Below are 17785 nucleotides of genomic sequence, written 5' to 3' on the forward strand. Positions count from 1 at the left end.
AAAGCTCCCTCTACACTGTCCCCATCAAACACTCCCAGGACAGGTACAGCACGGGGTTAGATACAGAGTAAAGCTCCCTCTACACTGTCCCCATCAAACACTCCCAGGACAGGTACAGCACGGGGTTAGACACAGAGTAAAGCTCCCTCTACACTGTCCCTATCAAACATTCCCAGGACAGGTACAGCACGGGGTTAGATACAGAGTAAAGCTCCCACTACACTGTCCCCATCAAACACTCCCAGGACAGGTACAGCACGGGGTTAGATACAGAGTAAAGCTCCTCTCACACTGTCCCCATCAAACACTCCCAGGACAGGTACAGCACGGGGTTAGATACAGAGTAAAGCTCCCTCTACGCTGTCCCCATCAAACACTCCCAGGACAGGTACAGCACGGGGTTAGATACAGAGTAAAGCTCCCTCTACACTGTCCCCATCAAACACTCCCAGGACAGGTACAGCACGGGGTTAGATACAGAGTAAAGCTCCCTCTACACTGTCCCCATCAAACACTCCCAGGAGAGGTACAGCACGGGGTTAGATACAGAGTAAAGCTCCCTCTACACTGTCCCCATCAAACACTCCCAGGACAGGTACAGCACGGGTTTAGATACAGAGTAAAGCTCCCTGTACACTGTCCCCATCAAACACTCCCAGGACTGGTACAGCACGGGGTTAGATACAGAGTAAAGCTCCCTCTACACTGTCCCCATCAAACTCTCCCAGGACAGGTACAGCACGGGGTTAGATACAGAGTAAAGTTCCCTGTAGTGTCCCCATCAAACTCTCCCAGGACAGGTACAGCACGGGGTTAGATACAGAGTAAAGCTCTCTCTACACTGTCCCCATCAAACACTCCCAGGACAGGTACAGCACGGGGTTAGATACAGAGTAAAGCTCCCTCTACACTGTCCCCATCAGACTCTCCCAGGACAGGTACAGCACGGGGTTAGATACAGAGTAAAGCTCCGTCTACACTGTCCCTATCAAACACTCCCAGGACATGTACAGCATGGGGATTGATGCAGAGTAAAGCTCCCTCTACACTGTCCCCATCAAACACTCCCAGGACAGGTACAGCACGGGGTTAGATACAGAGTAAAGCTCCCTCTACACTGTCCCCATCAAACACTCCCAGGACAGGTACAGCACGGGGTTAGATACAGAGTAAAGCTCCCTCTACACTGTCCCCATCAGACTCTCCCAGGACAGGTACAGCACGGGGTTAGATACAGAGTAAAGCTCCGTCTACACTGTCCCTATCAAACACTCCAGGACATGTACAGCATGGGGATTGATGCAGAGTAAAGCTCCCTCTACACTGTCCCCATCAAACACTCCCAGGACAGGGACAGCACGGGGTTAGATACAGAGTAAAGCTCCCGCTGCACCGTCCCCATCAAACACTCCTCCCTACACCCACTGCTACATGTCCCCAATGTACCTGTTGCCTCTGGTTACGATGACCCCATTTTCTGTGGAGAAGGCATCTGTTGGCAGTCCCTGGATATTCCAGTCTCGCACTGTGGTGGGATTCGAGAGGAAGTTTGCAAACACAAAGTCAGGAGAGTATGGAACGGCCCTCGTGTTGATCTGTGGGAAATATCATTCAGTGAGTTTGACTGCAGTCCAATCACACCAAGAAACTGTGAGCAAAATCTCTCCCAGTGACACTGGCCTTGGTAACCTCAGCCAAGCAGGGATGTCCCAGAAAAGGTGGAGTTAGAAGATGATAGGACATGAGGACTCTGGATTTCTGTACAATCAGCTGGAGGGACAGAAAGTTCCTTTTAGCTGGATCATTCTAGTTCAGAGAGACAGCAGCCGTTACAAGATCGACACTTCCTCGTGCACAGAGAAGCTCCTGTTACTCTGTCTGGGTTTCCCCTGTGTGACCAGCAGCAAGGAGCAGCTGTTAGGATGCTGGAAATCCCAAAGGCAGCACATATATACCTCGGTACACAGGTACACGTCAGTACACAGGTACACCGCAGCACACAGGTACAGCACACAGGTACACCTCAGGACACAGGTACACCGCAGCACAGAGGTACACCTCAGGACACAGGCACACCGCAGCACACAGGTACAGTACACAGACACACCGCAGCACACAGGTACACCGCAGGATACAGGTACACCTTTGTACACAGGTACACCGCAGGACACAGGTACACCTTTGTACACAGGTACACCGCAGGACACAGGTACACCTTTGTACACAGGTACACCGCAGGATACAGGTACACCTTTGTACACAGGTACACCGCAGGACACAGGTACACCTTTGTACACAGGTATATCACAGTTACAGGTACACCTTTGTACACAGGTATATCACAGTAACAGGTACACCTTTGTACACAGGTATATCACAGTAACAGGTACATCTTAGTACACAGGTATGTCACAGTAACAGGTACATCTTTGTACACAGGTATGTCACAGTAACAGGTACACCTTTATACACAGGTATATCACAGTAACAGGTACACCTTTGTACACAGATATGTCACAGTTACAGGTATACCTTTGTACACAGGTATATCACAGTAACAGGTACACCTTTGTACACGGGTATGTCACAGTAACAGGTACACCTTTGTACACAGGTATATCAGTTACAGGTACACCTTTGTACACAGGTATATCACAGTAACAGGTACACCTTTGTACACAGGTATATCACAGTAACAGGTACACCTTTGTACACAGGTATATCACAGTAACAGGTACACCTTTGTACACAGGTATATCACAGTAACAGGTACACCTTTGTACACAGGTATATCACAGTAACAGGTACACCTTTGTACACAGGTATATCACAGTAACAGGTACACCTTTGTACACAGGTACACTAATAACCTGGTGATAATAGTCAGCAATAAAACGCAGATACAACACACACGATGTGGGTTGTCTGTAATGATATAGGATAGCTGATATCTGACACTCACCTCCTTCATCCAGATGTCACTCACAATCTCCTCCCGATAATTCGAGAGGAATGGGCCCATGTAAGACAGGAAGGCAGAGGCCAGCAGGCAGTCTCCAACCAAGTAACCCATATCTGATTCCAGGCCCTGGCAGGAAAGAGAAAAAGCTCTGTTGGAGCTGGCCATGCAAGGGTGAACAATGCAAAGTAACCAGTGTAGCACAGATTCGAGAGAGAGCTTCTATCGTCATTAACTGCAGGAAAAAGCTTTCGACCCTGGCTATACTCAGCAACCTCCTTGTAGCATTGACATTCTGCACCTTGAAATTCACTTTGCACACAGCAGGGACAATACTGTCCTTCTGCCTCATCAACTCCCCATTTTTACCATCTTTTGAGGAGCAGTGAGAGGAAATGTTTCGTTTTTACACATCGAGCACGGTCTTCCTTTCTGCTTGTGGTCCATCCACTGCAATGCCCCAGTGGGGGTGCATTGCAGCAGCAGAATTTGGGGCACGGTGGGGGGGGGGGGGGCCCTCTGTTGGTGTTGGATGACCAGTGAAAAGCGACGCAATTTCTAATTATCCGTGGGTGACACACTGAAAGGGATTTTGTGCTATTTCCACCATCTCGGAATGTACCTAACGCTGGTAGAATATTGCGAGCTCTCGGAGAGTTCATGATGTCTGACTTTCAACCCTGGCGCCCCATCCAGCAGTCCAGTCACTGGAGGGGGGGGGGAAATAGCGGACCAGCAGAAGAGAGCGCGCGCAGCTCAAGCTGCAGGGCAGACAGCGAGAAAGGGGAGTGCTAAGATCAAATACGCCACCCGAGGGTCAGGGAAGGGCTTCCTTACTGCAGGGGGGCAATTTGTTGGCCTGTTCCACACCCTGTTTGAGGCCAACAGCAGCCAGTAGAGGGGGAACCGGAAGGATTAGAGAGGAAAGAAAAACAAAAGACAAGGAGGAACACCAGGGACGCACAAGCACAACCCGGGGGGGGCAACCCCCCCCCCCCCCCCCCCTCACTCATCCACAAACAAACCCAACACGGCCAAAGCCCACGAAAGGAGAAGAGAAAGGGGAGGGGGGGGGGGCGACAGGAAAGGGGAGGGAATCAAGGAGAAGGGGAAGCAACCCCCAGATCGACCAAGGAAGATAGCAAGGGTGGGCGGGGGGTGGGGGGAGGGGGGGAGTCAGGGAAAGGGGGGAATGTGGAGGGGGGGGGAGACTGGAGGGGTGAGGGAAAGGGGGGAATGTGGGGGGAGAGAGAACACACTGAACTAGACTGTAGCAATCTATAAATAGAGTAACGTAAGACAAAAGCCATTTATTTTGTTTTCTTTACGCTGTACAATAAATTAACACAAATGTGAATGTATATAATGTCGAAAATGCCAATAAAAAGATTTATTTAAAAAATGTGGTGTTATATTACTTTGTGCAATACATGTTACTCATTTGCTTCTTTCTAGGATGACCTTTAACTCGATGTTGATTAACATGTGTAGTCTTCCAATTAGAGCAAATACTTTATTGAGTAACTTAAACAAATAAACTGTGAGTTTGTTCTCTCTCCAACATTTATACTAGAAGTTAAATAAACAAGATTGATTAAGAATTAACTCTGATTAACTACACCTACACTCTGAGCTGTTTGTCTCTACCTCTGGTCACCAGTCACTGTCCACACGAAGGGACGGATCTTGGCTTGTGTCTGTCTTTTTATACCCACCTCTAGTGCTGCCATCTAGTGCTTATTTCGCTGTTATGTCTTTACATTAACCCCTTGTGTACATACATGTATGCAGATCACTACAAGGGAAGTGCTGAGGGGAATCCTGGCCCCTCTGATAGAAAGCTTGGGCCCTGTTTTTAACACATTGGCAGTTCTTGGAGGAGCAACACGGCAGGAGGTCACACCTCTTGCATGGAGCTGTGTGACCTGTGACACCCCTTGCATGGAGCTGTGTGACCTGTGACACCCCTTGCATGGAGCTGTGTGACCTGTGAGCTAAGGCCATGACAAACACTACGCTGCCTTTTGCCATCAAGCTGACTGCAACCCTCAATACCATTAGAAGGATGTTCCTTCTTGGCAGCCACGCTCAGTCAATCTGCAGCCTTGCATGAATCGGAAGAATGAAGCCACATTCGCTAAGCAAACATTGACATCAAATGCAGAGGCTGTAACAGCTTCAGGATAGGGCAGTTGGGGTTTGCCCTGCTGGGGGGCCCTGCTGGGGGGCTCCGCTCTCCCCGCCCCCCCCCCCCCCCCCACACTCCCCTCCATGTCAAGAGCATCACTGACTGCACCATCTCACACTGACACCTCATTCAGACAAGCCCCAGCACCGTCACCAATTGCAGAGCTCCTTCACCACTAACATGCGGAGGCCAGTAGGCCACAGTTCTCCCAATCAATGGGTTGTCCATCCGGGGTGTTGGCAGTCTCTGACGCCTCCCACATGGGCCCCCCATGGAGAAAGAAAGCAGCAAAGGAATGGAAAGGGAAAGGGAAGGAAGGAATGACGGGAAGGAGGGAGAAATGGAAAGTAAGGAAGGGAAGGAGAGCCTGTATAGAGAGAGAGAGATGGAAGGAAGTTGAGTCCAGTTGGTTACTCTGCACGGTTACTGCACGCTCCCCCTCACCTTGACCGTCTCTTCCCAGCGTCCTTTCTCTGCGGCTAAACCTGACAGCAGCTTAGCCGCACGGTCCAGTTTGATCTCCATCTCTTCCGACCTTTTGCGGAGTTCTTCCTTTTGAGCCAGCTTTTCATCGTATAGCCTCTTCAGAGTGTCCAGCTTCTCAGCTACCTGACAGGGGAAGCGGTAAAGCCGTTAAAAATGACCGGCGCCGTGGCCTCGCGCCCACGGTAACCAAGGGCTGCACGCTTGGGCACATTTTACCAATGACCATGTTTGAAACAAATAGGATTGCAGGACCAGAGGTAAAAACTGCGACCCACGTGTCAGTCTCTGGATCTCTCACACACTCCACTCCCTTTCTTTGACAAGTATCTGTCTAGCTCTCTTCTGAATTCGGCAGTACCCCTTCCACGCTTGAGTGACGAATGTACAAAAGTGGTATAGACATTCACAGGATCACACAGTGCATGAGGGGCCCTTCAGCCCATTGAGTCTGCACCGATATGTGAAAAACACCTGACCACCTAATCCCATTTGTCAGCACTTGGCCAGAGCCTTGAATGTTATGACTTTAATAAGGATATTGGGGGGGGGGGGGGGGGGGGGGGGGGGGGGGGGGGGCACACTGAGTAAAATAAACAACTTTGATTTATTTACAAAAAGATTTTCCTCAAATCCTCCCTAAACCTCCTGCCCCTCACCTTGAACTTGTGTCCCCCTCGTAACAACCCTTCAACTAAAGGAACAGCTGCTCCCTATCCACCCTGTCCATGCCCCTCATAATCTTGTCCACCTCGAGCTGGCTGCCCCTCAGTCTTCTCTGCTCCAGCGAAAACAACCCAAGCCTATCCAACCTCTCTTCATAACTGAAATGTTCCATCCCAGGCAGCATCCTGGTGAATCTCCTCTGCACCGCCTCCAGTCCAATCACATCCTTCCTATAATGTGGCGACCAGAACTGCACCCAGTGCTCCAGCTGTAGCCTCACTAAAGTTCTGTACAACTCAACATGACAGAACTGCTTTTGCAATCTATGCCCCGATTGATAAAGTCGAGTGGGGCAGCACGGTGGGGCAGTGGTTAGCACTGCTGCCTCACGGCGCCGAGGACCCAGGTTCGATCCCGGCTCTGGGTCACTGTCCGTGTGGAGTTTGCACATTCTCCCCGTGTTTGTGTGGGTTTCACCCCCACAACCCAAAGATGTGCCGGGTAGGTGGATTGGCCATGCTAAATTGCCCCTTAATTGGAAAAAATTAATTGGGTACTCTAAATTTTTTTTAAAAGATAAAAGAGAGTGTCCTATTTGCCTTTTTCACCATCCTATTAACCTGCTCTTCTGCCTTCAGAGATCTCGAGACAAATAATCCAAGGTCCCTTTGTTCCTCAGGACTTCCCAGTATCAGGCCATTCATTGAGGAGAGAGGTGCCATCTTTTCCTGAGCTACCGCCCCTGGGATAGCAGGATAAGGTACTGTGGAAGAGGGAGATAGGGGAAGGGGAAGGTGTCCGAGGTCTACAAGGAGTTGATGGAATGATAGGCGGCCCTGGTGGGGGATATAAAGTGTAAGTGGGGGGAGGAGCTGGGATGGGAGGTGGAGGCCAGGATGTGGGCTGAGGCCCTGTGGAGGCTGAATGCGTCCTCGTCGTGTGCGAGGCTAAGCCTCATTCAGTTTAAGGTAGCAGAGCACGTATGACCATAACACAGATGAGTCAGTTTTTTGGGAGGTTGGAGGACGTGTATGGACAGTATGTGGGGAGGCCCACGAGTCATGCCCACATGTTCTGGGCATGTCTGAAGCTGACGGGACTCTGCCAGGGGTTTGCAGACGTGATGTCCGAGATGCTGGAGGTGAAGGTGGCCCAGAGTCCAGAGGTAGCGATATGCGGGGTGTCTGAAGACCTGGGAGTCCAGGGGGGGTGAGAGAACGTCTTGGCCCGTTCCTCCCCAAAGCCCAGAAGACGGATCCTGCTCAGGATGGCGGGTCTCGGAGCCGCCGAAAGCCGGGGTTGGGGGGGGGGGAGCGGCCTGGCGGAATCCCCGAGGCTGCAAAAGGTCACGTTTGTCCTGAGAGGGCCGGGCGATGGGTTCGCTTGGAGGCGGAAGCCGTTCATTGAGTTGTTTACAATGTTGTACGTTTTTCTTCTGCTTTTGTTTGTTGCTACAAAAATGCTTGAATAAAATATTTTCTTCTTTCTGTGGGGACTGCACGGGTAGCACAGTGGTTCGCACCGTTGCTTCACAGCGCCTGGGTCCCAGGTTCAATTCCCCGCTGGGTCACTGTCTGTGTGGAGTTTGCACTTTCTCCCCGTGTCTGCCTCCCCGGGGTTTCCTCCGGGTGCTCCGGTTTCCTCCCACAGTCCAAAGATGTGCGGGTTAGGTGGATTGGCCACGATAAATTAGTGTCCAAAAAGGTTAAGTTGGGTTACGGGGATAGGGTGCAGGTGTGGGCTGGAGTAGGGTGTCCTTTCCAAGGGCCAGTGCAGACTCGATGGGTCGAATGGCCCCCTTCTATACTGTTGATTCTATGATTTTAAAAAAAGAGACATTGGGTGGGATTTGCCGGCTATTCACACCGGCGGGTTATTCCGTTTCCATGCGGCACACGAGTATCCTGGCGACGAAGGGTGCAGTCAACAGGAAATTGCGTTAACAACGGTGGGACATCCCGCTAGCAGGCCCCATCCTCACCGAAAAACACGAGGCAGGTTGGTGGATAAATCCTGCCCCTCGCGTTTAAAGTTAAGTAGGTCATAGGATGAGTGGGATGAAGATGACGGAAGTAACGAGAGGAGCCGGGTCTGTAGCAGTCAGTCCGGTTTAGTTAGCTTTCTGGGAGCTGTGAGTTGAACAGATTCAGCACGGATCTGACAGGCAGGAATCTGCGGGCTGTTTACTGAAAGGATTTCTCTCTCTCTCTCTCCAAGCAGCCTTTCAAAGAACATTCTATCCAGAGAATGGCAAGTCATCCTATGTATGCTAACTTTATTTCAAAGTGGTCTTTGACCTGTGATCGGTTTTGCTTGATTGGAGATAGAGACATTAGGAAATAAGTGTTTCTTTTTATTGTTGAGCATTGTTTAACTGTTAATTGTAGGCTATATTTTGCTGATGTTAAGGTACTTTAATACTGTGTTTATAATATAGTTTGTTTAAATACACCATTTGTGTGCGTGGGATCACTCCTGGAGCGAATATCCTTTCCTCACAGTTTTTACAAATAATAAGAAAGGTGCTGGGGTTCTTGTCCAGCCTGCGAGCTAATGTTGGGGTCTGGTCGGGGATTGTAACACTCTGCTGACTGTTCCTGTGCCTGTCCATTGCACAGCTTTGTTAGGGTTGGGTTTATCGGGAATCAGCGAGCTTTGTGGTGGATTTGCTTTTGGAAGGACCCCGATGCTCGTCAGGAACAGGTCGGGCAGGGATGGGATGCTTAGGCTATGGCAGAGGCTGCCTGGAGGTCCGGATGAGGTGGCACATACTTGCAACACGTGCCCCAGCTCCCCATTGTCTCTGTGACCCCAAATTACATGTCAGCAACGGGTGAAGGCCATTTAACCCAATGAACCCGTCTCCTTGACAGAGATTAATCTCACCTCCGCAACACATCGCCGAGATCTCTTCAGGAGTTTAATTTGGATAAATGTGAGGTGATGCGTTTTGGTCGATCAAATCTGGGCAGGACCTACTCAGTTAACGCTAGGGAGTTGGGGAGAGTTACAGAACAAAGAGATCTAGGGCTACAGGTTCATGGCTCCTTGAAGGTGGAGCCGCAGGTGGACAGGGTGGTGAAGAAGGCATTCAGCAGGCTGGGTTTTATTGGTCAGAATATTGAATACAGGCGTTGGGACGACTTGTTGAAGTTGTACAAGACATTGGTAAGACCACACATGGAATATTGTGTTCAGTTCTGGTCACCCTATTATAGGAAGGATATTGTTAAACTAGAAAGAGTGCAGAAGAGATTTACGAGGATGCTACCAGGACTTGATGGTCTGAGTTATAAGGAGAGACTGGGATAGGCTGGGACTTTTTTCCCTGGAGCGTAGGAGCCTTAGGGGTGATCTTATAGAGGTCTATAAAATAATGAGGAGCATCGATAAGGTAGATAATCAACATCTTTTCCCGAAGGTAGAGGAGTCTAGAACTAGAGGGCACAGGTTTAAGGTGAGAGGGGAGAGATACAAAAGAGACCAGAGGGAAAATTTCTTCACACAGAGGGTGGTGAGCATCTGGAACGAGCTGCCAGAGGCAGTGGTAGAGTCGGGTACAATTTTGTCCTTTAAAAAGCGGTTAGACAGTTACATGGGCAGGGTGGGTATAGAGGGATATGGGCCAAATGCGGGCAAGTGGGACTAGCTTAGTGATAGAAACTGGGCGGCATGGAGAAGCTGGGCTGAAGGGCCTGTTTCCATGCTGTAAACATCGATGACTCTGACTAATAATGCCCCTTAGTGATACCTCTCCGGTAATCCAGTCCGCTGTTCTATAAGTCTTTGGGTGGAAAGACTCAGTCGTTTACTCAACACCAAACAATTTTTCACAACCATCCCTTGGTGAAGAATTTGTCTGGTCTAACTCGGTCAGTCCCACTTTGTAACCTTGGATAACACACTTCGCAACTTTACATCCCCATGGCTGGAGCCCCTGTACCTCAGCCTGCAACAGCCCTCTGACCAGCAGTCGGAAAGGAGCATGGCGTGACGTTGTGTCTCCATTTCACTAGCCTAACTTGCCGTGGAACACCAGGCCACCACACGGTGGCCTTGCTGGGTCAGAGGCTGAAACCTGCCGCCATGCCAGCACCGTGGAACAGTGAGGAACATCACAAGGAATTGGGATTGTTTTCCTTGCAGCGGCCAAGGTTAAGGGGAGATCTAATTTACAAGTACCAAGTTTTGGAGGGTTTTGATGGAGTGGTTAAGGGGACAAGGGTTTCCAGCGGTAGGAAGGTTGGTTAAGCAGAGGGACACAGATTTAAGGTCATTGGCAAAAGGGGGGGAGATGAGGAAAATGTTTCTTTTTAAACGCGGCAAGTTGTGATCGGGAAGTCACTGCCTGAAAGGGCGGCGGAAGCAGATTCAACAGGAACTTCCAAAAGAGGGAACTGGGAGGATACTCGAAAAGGAAAAAATAAAGTAGCAGGGCCTGGGAGGAAGAGCTGGAGGAGGGGAATTGCTCTTTCAAAAAGCTGCCAGAGACACACAGGGGACAGAATGGCCACCTTGTGCACTGTTTCCTGATCATACGAATGAACTCTACGGACAGGTGACACGGGGTATTTTGACATGAATCACTTGACTCAATATTCGCTCATTCCGACGACAAAGCCGGTGTCGGTAGATGAGAAGTGAGGCTTAGCTGTGACGCCCCCACAGGCGAATAGGCTCTGAAGCATGAGAGCCTGAATGCGGATAGAACCAAGCTGCAGAATGCGCTGGCAGTTTTGAGGGAGAACCCTGGTGTTTTGTTGAAAGTTTGCCCAGTTTGACTGGAAAGGGGATTTAACCTCGAGAAAATAACACTGCAAAGGGTGCGGACAATGGGCTGAGGGAATGCAATCCAGGAGCTTTCTATCGCTTCCAGTCAGCTGCAAATAGGAGGTGGAGGATTAACTTAGCCACGTTACAACACGGCAGCACACACCTCTCTTAACTTAGCCACGTTACAACACAGCAGCGCACACCCTCTAAACTTAGCCACGTTACAACACGGCAGCACACACCTCTCTTAACTTAGCCACGTTACAACACAGCAGCGCACACCCTCTAAACTTAGCCACGTTACAACACGGCAGCACACACATCTCTTAACTTAGCTACGTTACAACACGGCAGCACACACCTCTCTTACCTTAGCCACGTTACAACACGGCAGCACACACCTCTCTTAACTTAGCTACGTTACAACACAGCAGCACACACCTCTCTTAACTTAGCCACGATACAACACAGCAGCACGCACCTCTCTTAACTTAGCCACGTTACAACATGGCAGCACACACCTCTCTTACCTTAGCCACGTTACAACACGGCAGCACACACCTCTCTTAACTTAGCTACGTTACAACATGGCAGCACACACCTCTCTTAACTTAGCTACATTACAACATGGCAGCACACACCTCTCTTAACTTAGCCACGTTACAACACAGCAGCACGCACCTCTCTTAACTTAGCCACATTACAACACGGCAGCACACACCTCTCTTAACTTAGCCACATTACAACACGGCAGCACACACCCCTCTTAACTTAGCCACGTTACAACATGGCAGCACACACCTCTCTTAACTTAGCCACGTTACAACACGGCAGCACACACCTCTCTTAACTTAGCCACGTTACAACACGGCAGCACACACCTCTCTTAACTTAGCTACGTTACAACACGGCAGCGCACACCTCTCTTAACTTAGCCACGTTACAACACGGCAGCGCACACCTCTCTTAACTTAGCCACATTACAACACGGCAGCACGCGCCTCTCTTAACTTAGCCACGTTACAACACGGCAGCACACACCTCTCTTAACTTAGCCACGTTACAACATGGCAGCACACACCTCTCTTAACTTAGCCACATTACAACACGGCAGCACACACCCCTCTTAACTTAGCCACGTTACAACATGGCAGCACACACCTCTCTTAACTTAGCCACGTTATAACACAGCAGCACACACCTCTCTTAACTTAGCCACATTACAACACGGCAGCACACACCTCTCTTAACTTAGCCACGTTACAACACGGCAGCACGCGCCTCTCTTAACTTAGCCACGTTACAACACAGCAGCACGCACCTCTCTTAACTTAGCCACGTTACAACACGGCAGCACACACCTCTCTTAACTTAGCCACATTACAACACGGCAGCACGCGCCTCTCTTAACTTAGCCACGATACAACACGGCAGCACACACCTCTCTTAACTTAGCTACGTTACAACACAGCAGCACGCACCTCTCTTAACTTAGCTTGTGCATCAGCGAGGGAAGCCTGCTTCTCTGCTAGCTGGGCCATGGCATCCCGGAGGCGAATCCGTTTGGGCTCAACCACACGGTATAGTCTGCCGTACAGCTGTGGGGAAAGTGATAAGTTAGAGACAGGTAAGAATTCACTGCAGGCCCAGTCAGTGCCAGGGAGAAACACATTGAAAACCTCATTCAAAGGGTCTTTATAGCTCGCTCTACATTACACAATGTCAGGTGGTGAAGCAGTCCGTTCACCCAGATACAGCAAGGCCCGGCCATCGTGCAAGCTTGGGGGTATAAATGGCAAGTCACGTTTGTGCCACACAAGTGCCAGGAAATGATCATCACCAACAAGAGATTTTCAAACATTCAATGGCCTTACCTTGTTGAATCCCCCACTATCGAGCTCCTGGGAGTGGTTACCATTGCACAGAAACTGAACTGGACCCAGCGGCATTAATGCTGTGGCTACCAGGGGAGGTCAGAGGCTGGGAATCCAGAGGCTGGTGACCTCCTGCCTCTGAGAAGGACCAGGCCGGCGTACAGACGGTAACCCCACCACCTGGAGGTTCCTCTCCAAATCACTCACCGCCCCGACTTACAAACATATCAGCCATTCGTTCCTTCGCTGTCACTGGGTCAAAATCATGGAACTCCCTCCCTAACAGTACGGTGGATGTACAGCGTTTCAAGAAGGCGGCACCTTCGCAACAGCAGTTAGGGACGGGCAATAGATGTTGGCCTGCAGCGAAGCCCATATCATGTCAGAGATTTTTAAAACATACATTCCAATGTTCTAGGGGCGGCACGGTAGCACAGTGGTTACCACTGCTGCTTCACAGCGCCAGAGTCCCAGGTTCGATTCCCGGCTTGGGTCACTGTCTGTGTGAAGTCTGCACATTCTCCCCGTGTCTGTGTGGGTTTCCTCCGGGTGCTCCGGTTTCCTCCCACAGTCCAAAGATGTGCAGGTTAGGTGACTTGGCTGTGATAAATGCCCAAAAAAGGTTAGGTGGGGTTACTGGTTTATGGGGATAGGGTGGAGGTGTGGGGCATAAGGTGGGGTGCTCTTTCCAAGGGCCGGTGCAGACTGGATGGGCCGAATGGGCTCCTTCTGCACTGTAAATTCTATGTTCTAGCATTGCTCTCCTATCGATGGAGACCAGTGACTGTTGATGAAAGCATGGATTCTCAATCAGAGCAACAGCTCATCCTCATTGACACCAGGCCAAGGAACGTCCAACATTTCATCTAAAGGCGTTTATTCATCTGGATCTATGATTTATTCACAATTTGGTTCAGAGCGAGATGATCACCGAGAAAGAGAGATTCGAGCAGGGAAGCTAAGAAAAGGGTCAAATATTGAGAACTTGATGGAAAAAAAGAGCAAGGGGGACAAATGGAAGCAAGGAAGAGAGGGGAAGCATAGAGAATGAAGAGAAAGTGTGAAAGGAGGAGGAAAATGGGTAAGTGAAGGTGTACTTGCCTCCATGGCCAGAACCCACATGCAGAGGGACTTGGCCGCGACAGACACACGGCCCACAATCTCTGGTTGGAAGTCTGGTTGAGCACAGTACGTCCCGATTTTCTTCAGTACTTTATCCGAAATGTTGTCCTTGTCGAAGTTAATGAGCTGCTTAATGAACGTTCCCTCCCCTGAAAAACATGTATTCACCTCATTAAACAGCGACGCAAACACGTCCCTTCATCAAACCAGGACTAAAACCCACCATCTAATCAAAATCCAACAGCGATCAGTCTCCTATACCCCAACAGTGAGTCTCTGATACCCCGACAGTGAGTCTCTGATACCCCGACAGTGAGTCTCTGATACCCCGACAGTGAGTCTCTGATACCCCGACAGTGAGTCTCTGATACCCCGACAGCGAGTCTCCTATACCCCAACAGCGAGTCTCTGATACCCCGACAGGGATCAGTCTCTGATACCCCGACAGCGAGTCTCTGATACCCCGACAGCGAGTCTCCGATACCCCGACAGCGAGTCTCCGATACCCCGACAGCGAATCTCCTATACCCCGACAGCGAGACTCCGATACCCCGACAGTGAGTCTCCGATACCCCCACAGGGATCAGTCTCTGATACCCCAACAGGGATCAGTCTCTGATACCCCGACAGTGAGTCTCCGATACCCCGACAGCGATCAGTCTCTGATACCCCGACAGGGATCAGTCTCTGATACCCCGACAGTGAGTCTCTGATACCCCGACAGTGAGTCTCTGATACCCCGACAGTGAGTCTCTGATACCCCGACAGTGAGTCTCTGATACCCCGACAGTGAGTCTCTGATACCCCGACAGTGAGTCTCTGATACCCCGACAGCGAGTCTCTGATACCCCGACAGTGAGTCTCTGATACCCCGACAGTGAGTCTCTGATACCCCGACAGTGAGTCTCTGATACCCCCACAGGGATCAGTCTCTGATACCCCGACAGTGAGTCTCTGATACCCCGACAGTGAGTCTCTGATACCCCGACAGCGAGTCTCTGATACCCCGACAGCGAGTCTCCGATACCCCGACAGCGAGTCTCCGATACCCCGACAGGGATCAGTCTCTGATACCCCGACAGTGAGTCTCTGATACCCCGACAGTGAGTCTCTGATACCCCGACAGCGAGTCTCCGATACCCCGACAGGGATCAGTCTCTGATACCCCGACAGTGAGTCTCTGATACCCCGACAGGGATCAGTCTCTGATACCCCGACAGTGAGTCTCTGATACCCCGACAGCGAGTCTCCGATACCCCGACAGCGAGTCTCCGATACCCCCACAGGGATCAGTCTCTGATACCCCGACAGTGAGTCTCTGATACCCCGACAGGGATCAGTCTCTGATACCCCGACAGTGAGTCTCTGATACCCCGACAGTGAGTCTCTGATACCCCGACAGTGAGTCTCTGATACCCCCACAGGGATCAGTCTCTGATACCCCCACAGGGATCAGTCTCTGATACCCCCACAGGGATCAGTCTCTGATACCCCCACAGGGATCAGTCTCTGATACCCCCACAGGGATCAGTCTCTGATACCCCCACAGGGATCAGTCTCTGATACCCCGACAGGGATCAGTCTCTGATACCCCCACAGGGATCAGTCTCTGATACCCCGACAGTGAGTCTCTGATACCCCGACAGCGAGTCTCCGATACCCCGACAGTGAGTCTCTGATACCCCCACAGGGATCAGTCTCTGATACCCCGACAGCGAGTCTCCGATACCCCGACAGCGAGTCTCCGATACCCCGACAGTGAGTCTCTGATACCCCCACAGGGATCAGTCTCTGATACCCCCACAGGGATCAGTCTCTGATACCCCCACAGGGATCAGTCTCTGATACCCCCACAGGGATCAGTCTCTGATACCCCACAGGGATCAGTCTCTGATACCCCCACAGGGATCAGTCTCTGATACCCCGACAGGGATCAGTCTCTGATACCCCGACAGTGAGTCTCCGATACCCCCACAGGGTATCACAGTCTCTGATACCCCCACAGGGATCAGTCTCTGATACCCCAACAGTGAGTCTCTGATACCCCCACAGGGTTCAGTCTCTGATACCCCCACAGGGATCAGTCTCTGATACCCCGACAGGGATCAGTCTCTGATACCCCCACAGGGATCAGTCTCTGATACTCCCACAGGGATCAGTCTCTGATACCCCCACAGGGATCAGTCTCTGATACCCCCACAGGGATCAGTCTCTGATACCCCCACAGGGATCAGTCTCTGATACCCCCACAGGGATCAGTCTCTGATACCCCCACAGGGATCAGTCTCTGATACCCCGACAGGGATCAGTCTCTGATACCCCCACAGGGATCAGTCTCTGATACCCCCACAGGGATCAGTCTCTGATACCCCCACAGGGATCAGTCTCTGATACCCCCACAGGGATCAGTCTCTGATACCCCGACAGGGATCAGTCTCTGATACCCCGACAGTGAGTCTCTGATACCCCCACAGGGATCAGTCTCTGATACCCCGACAGGGATCAGTCTCTGATACCCCCACAGGGATCAGTCTCTGATACCCCCATAGGGATCAGTCTCTGATACCCCCACAGGGATCAGTCTCTGATACCCCCACAGGGATCAGTCTCTGATACCCCCACAGGGATCAGTCTCTGATACCCCCACAGGGATCAGTCTCTGATACCCCCACAGGGATCAGTCTCTGATACCCCCACAGGGATCAGTCTCTGATACCCCCACAGGGATCAGTCTCTGATACCCCCACAGGGATCAGTCTCTGATACCCCGACAGCGAGTCTCTGATACCCCCACAGGGTATCACAGTCTCTGATATCCCGACAACAATCAGTGTTGTGTTTCCGAGGGATGGTTACACCTCACTCTATTCCGGGCAGGGCACTTTGGACCATGCTTAAGGTTGAGCTGACATAGATTAAGCTGACAATTATCCTGCATGGTATTCGGCTTGATAAATCAGTCACTCAGCCCTTTCACACGTTTTGTTTCGCTGACGGAGTTTGTGACAAAACAAACACGCATATTACACCTTGAACGAATGTCCCATCCTCCCAGACTCCCAAACCGCCTCACGCACTGTCTGCATCGAACCATCCAGCCGGCCAACATCAGAAATGAGGCTCTCACCCAGCTGCTTCTTGGCTTCTGCCCAGGTTGGCTCTCCTCCTCGGAGAATCATGACAGCTTGCATCACCGTCTCAACCAGGATAGGAGGGCGGCCGTATGATTTGATTTCAGTCATGTCCTTTTTGTTCAAGGACTCCAGAGCCTGGAAGGTAAAGAAGGATTGAGACAGCGCATTCCTCCTCGGCTATCATCCCCACTCAAACCCCAGCAAGCTACACTGCGCTGCACGCACCTAGCATTGGCAGGAAGGCAGCGACGCCTTGGTAAATCGTAAAGGACCTCAGAAAATACATTTTTTAGCATCGGAGAGGATGCAGGGCGTGTTGCTAAATTCAGGATGGTACTCCTAGTAATACACAATTGATAATTAACATATAATCTACACTCACCTGCAACTAATCTCTACACTATAATAAACAATGATCTGCTCTTACTCGCACTCTATTTATTCAGTCTGCCTCTGGCTAAATCCTTCACTTCTCTCTCCCCCAACAAGGCTTAGCATCAATGCCTTATATACTTGTAGCTGTAGCCCTATCTAGGGCAGCACGGTAGAACAGTGGTTAGCACAGTTACTTTACCGCTCCAGGGAC

The 17785-nt window shown here is 50.8% G+C and overlaps 1 protein-coding gene across 1 annotated transcript in view; it reads right to left on the bottom strand.

The window, feature by feature from the left end:
• Window positions 1-17785, bottom strand: part of dnah2 (dynein, axonemal, heavy chain 2) — a 239036-nt gene that overhangs the window by 61593 nt on the left and 159658 nt on the right. Inside the window, 6 exon segments of the mRNA XM_038786796.1 lie at window positions 1447-1595; window positions 2963-3088; window positions 5592-5756; window positions 12551-12667; window positions 14045-14214; window positions 17193-17334. Of these exon segments, the coding sequence (XP_038642724.1) occupies window positions 1447-1595; window positions 2963-3088; window positions 5592-5756; window positions 12551-12667; window positions 14045-14214; window positions 17193-17334 (869 nt within the window).

Source organism: Scyliorhinus canicula, chromosome 29 (assembly GCF_902713615.1).
Source record: "Scyliorhinus canicula chromosome 29, sScyCan1.1, whole genome shotgun sequence".
Lineage (NCBI taxonomy): Eukaryota > Metazoa > Chordata > Chondrichthyes > Carcharhiniformes > Scyliorhinidae > Scyliorhinus > Scyliorhinus canicula.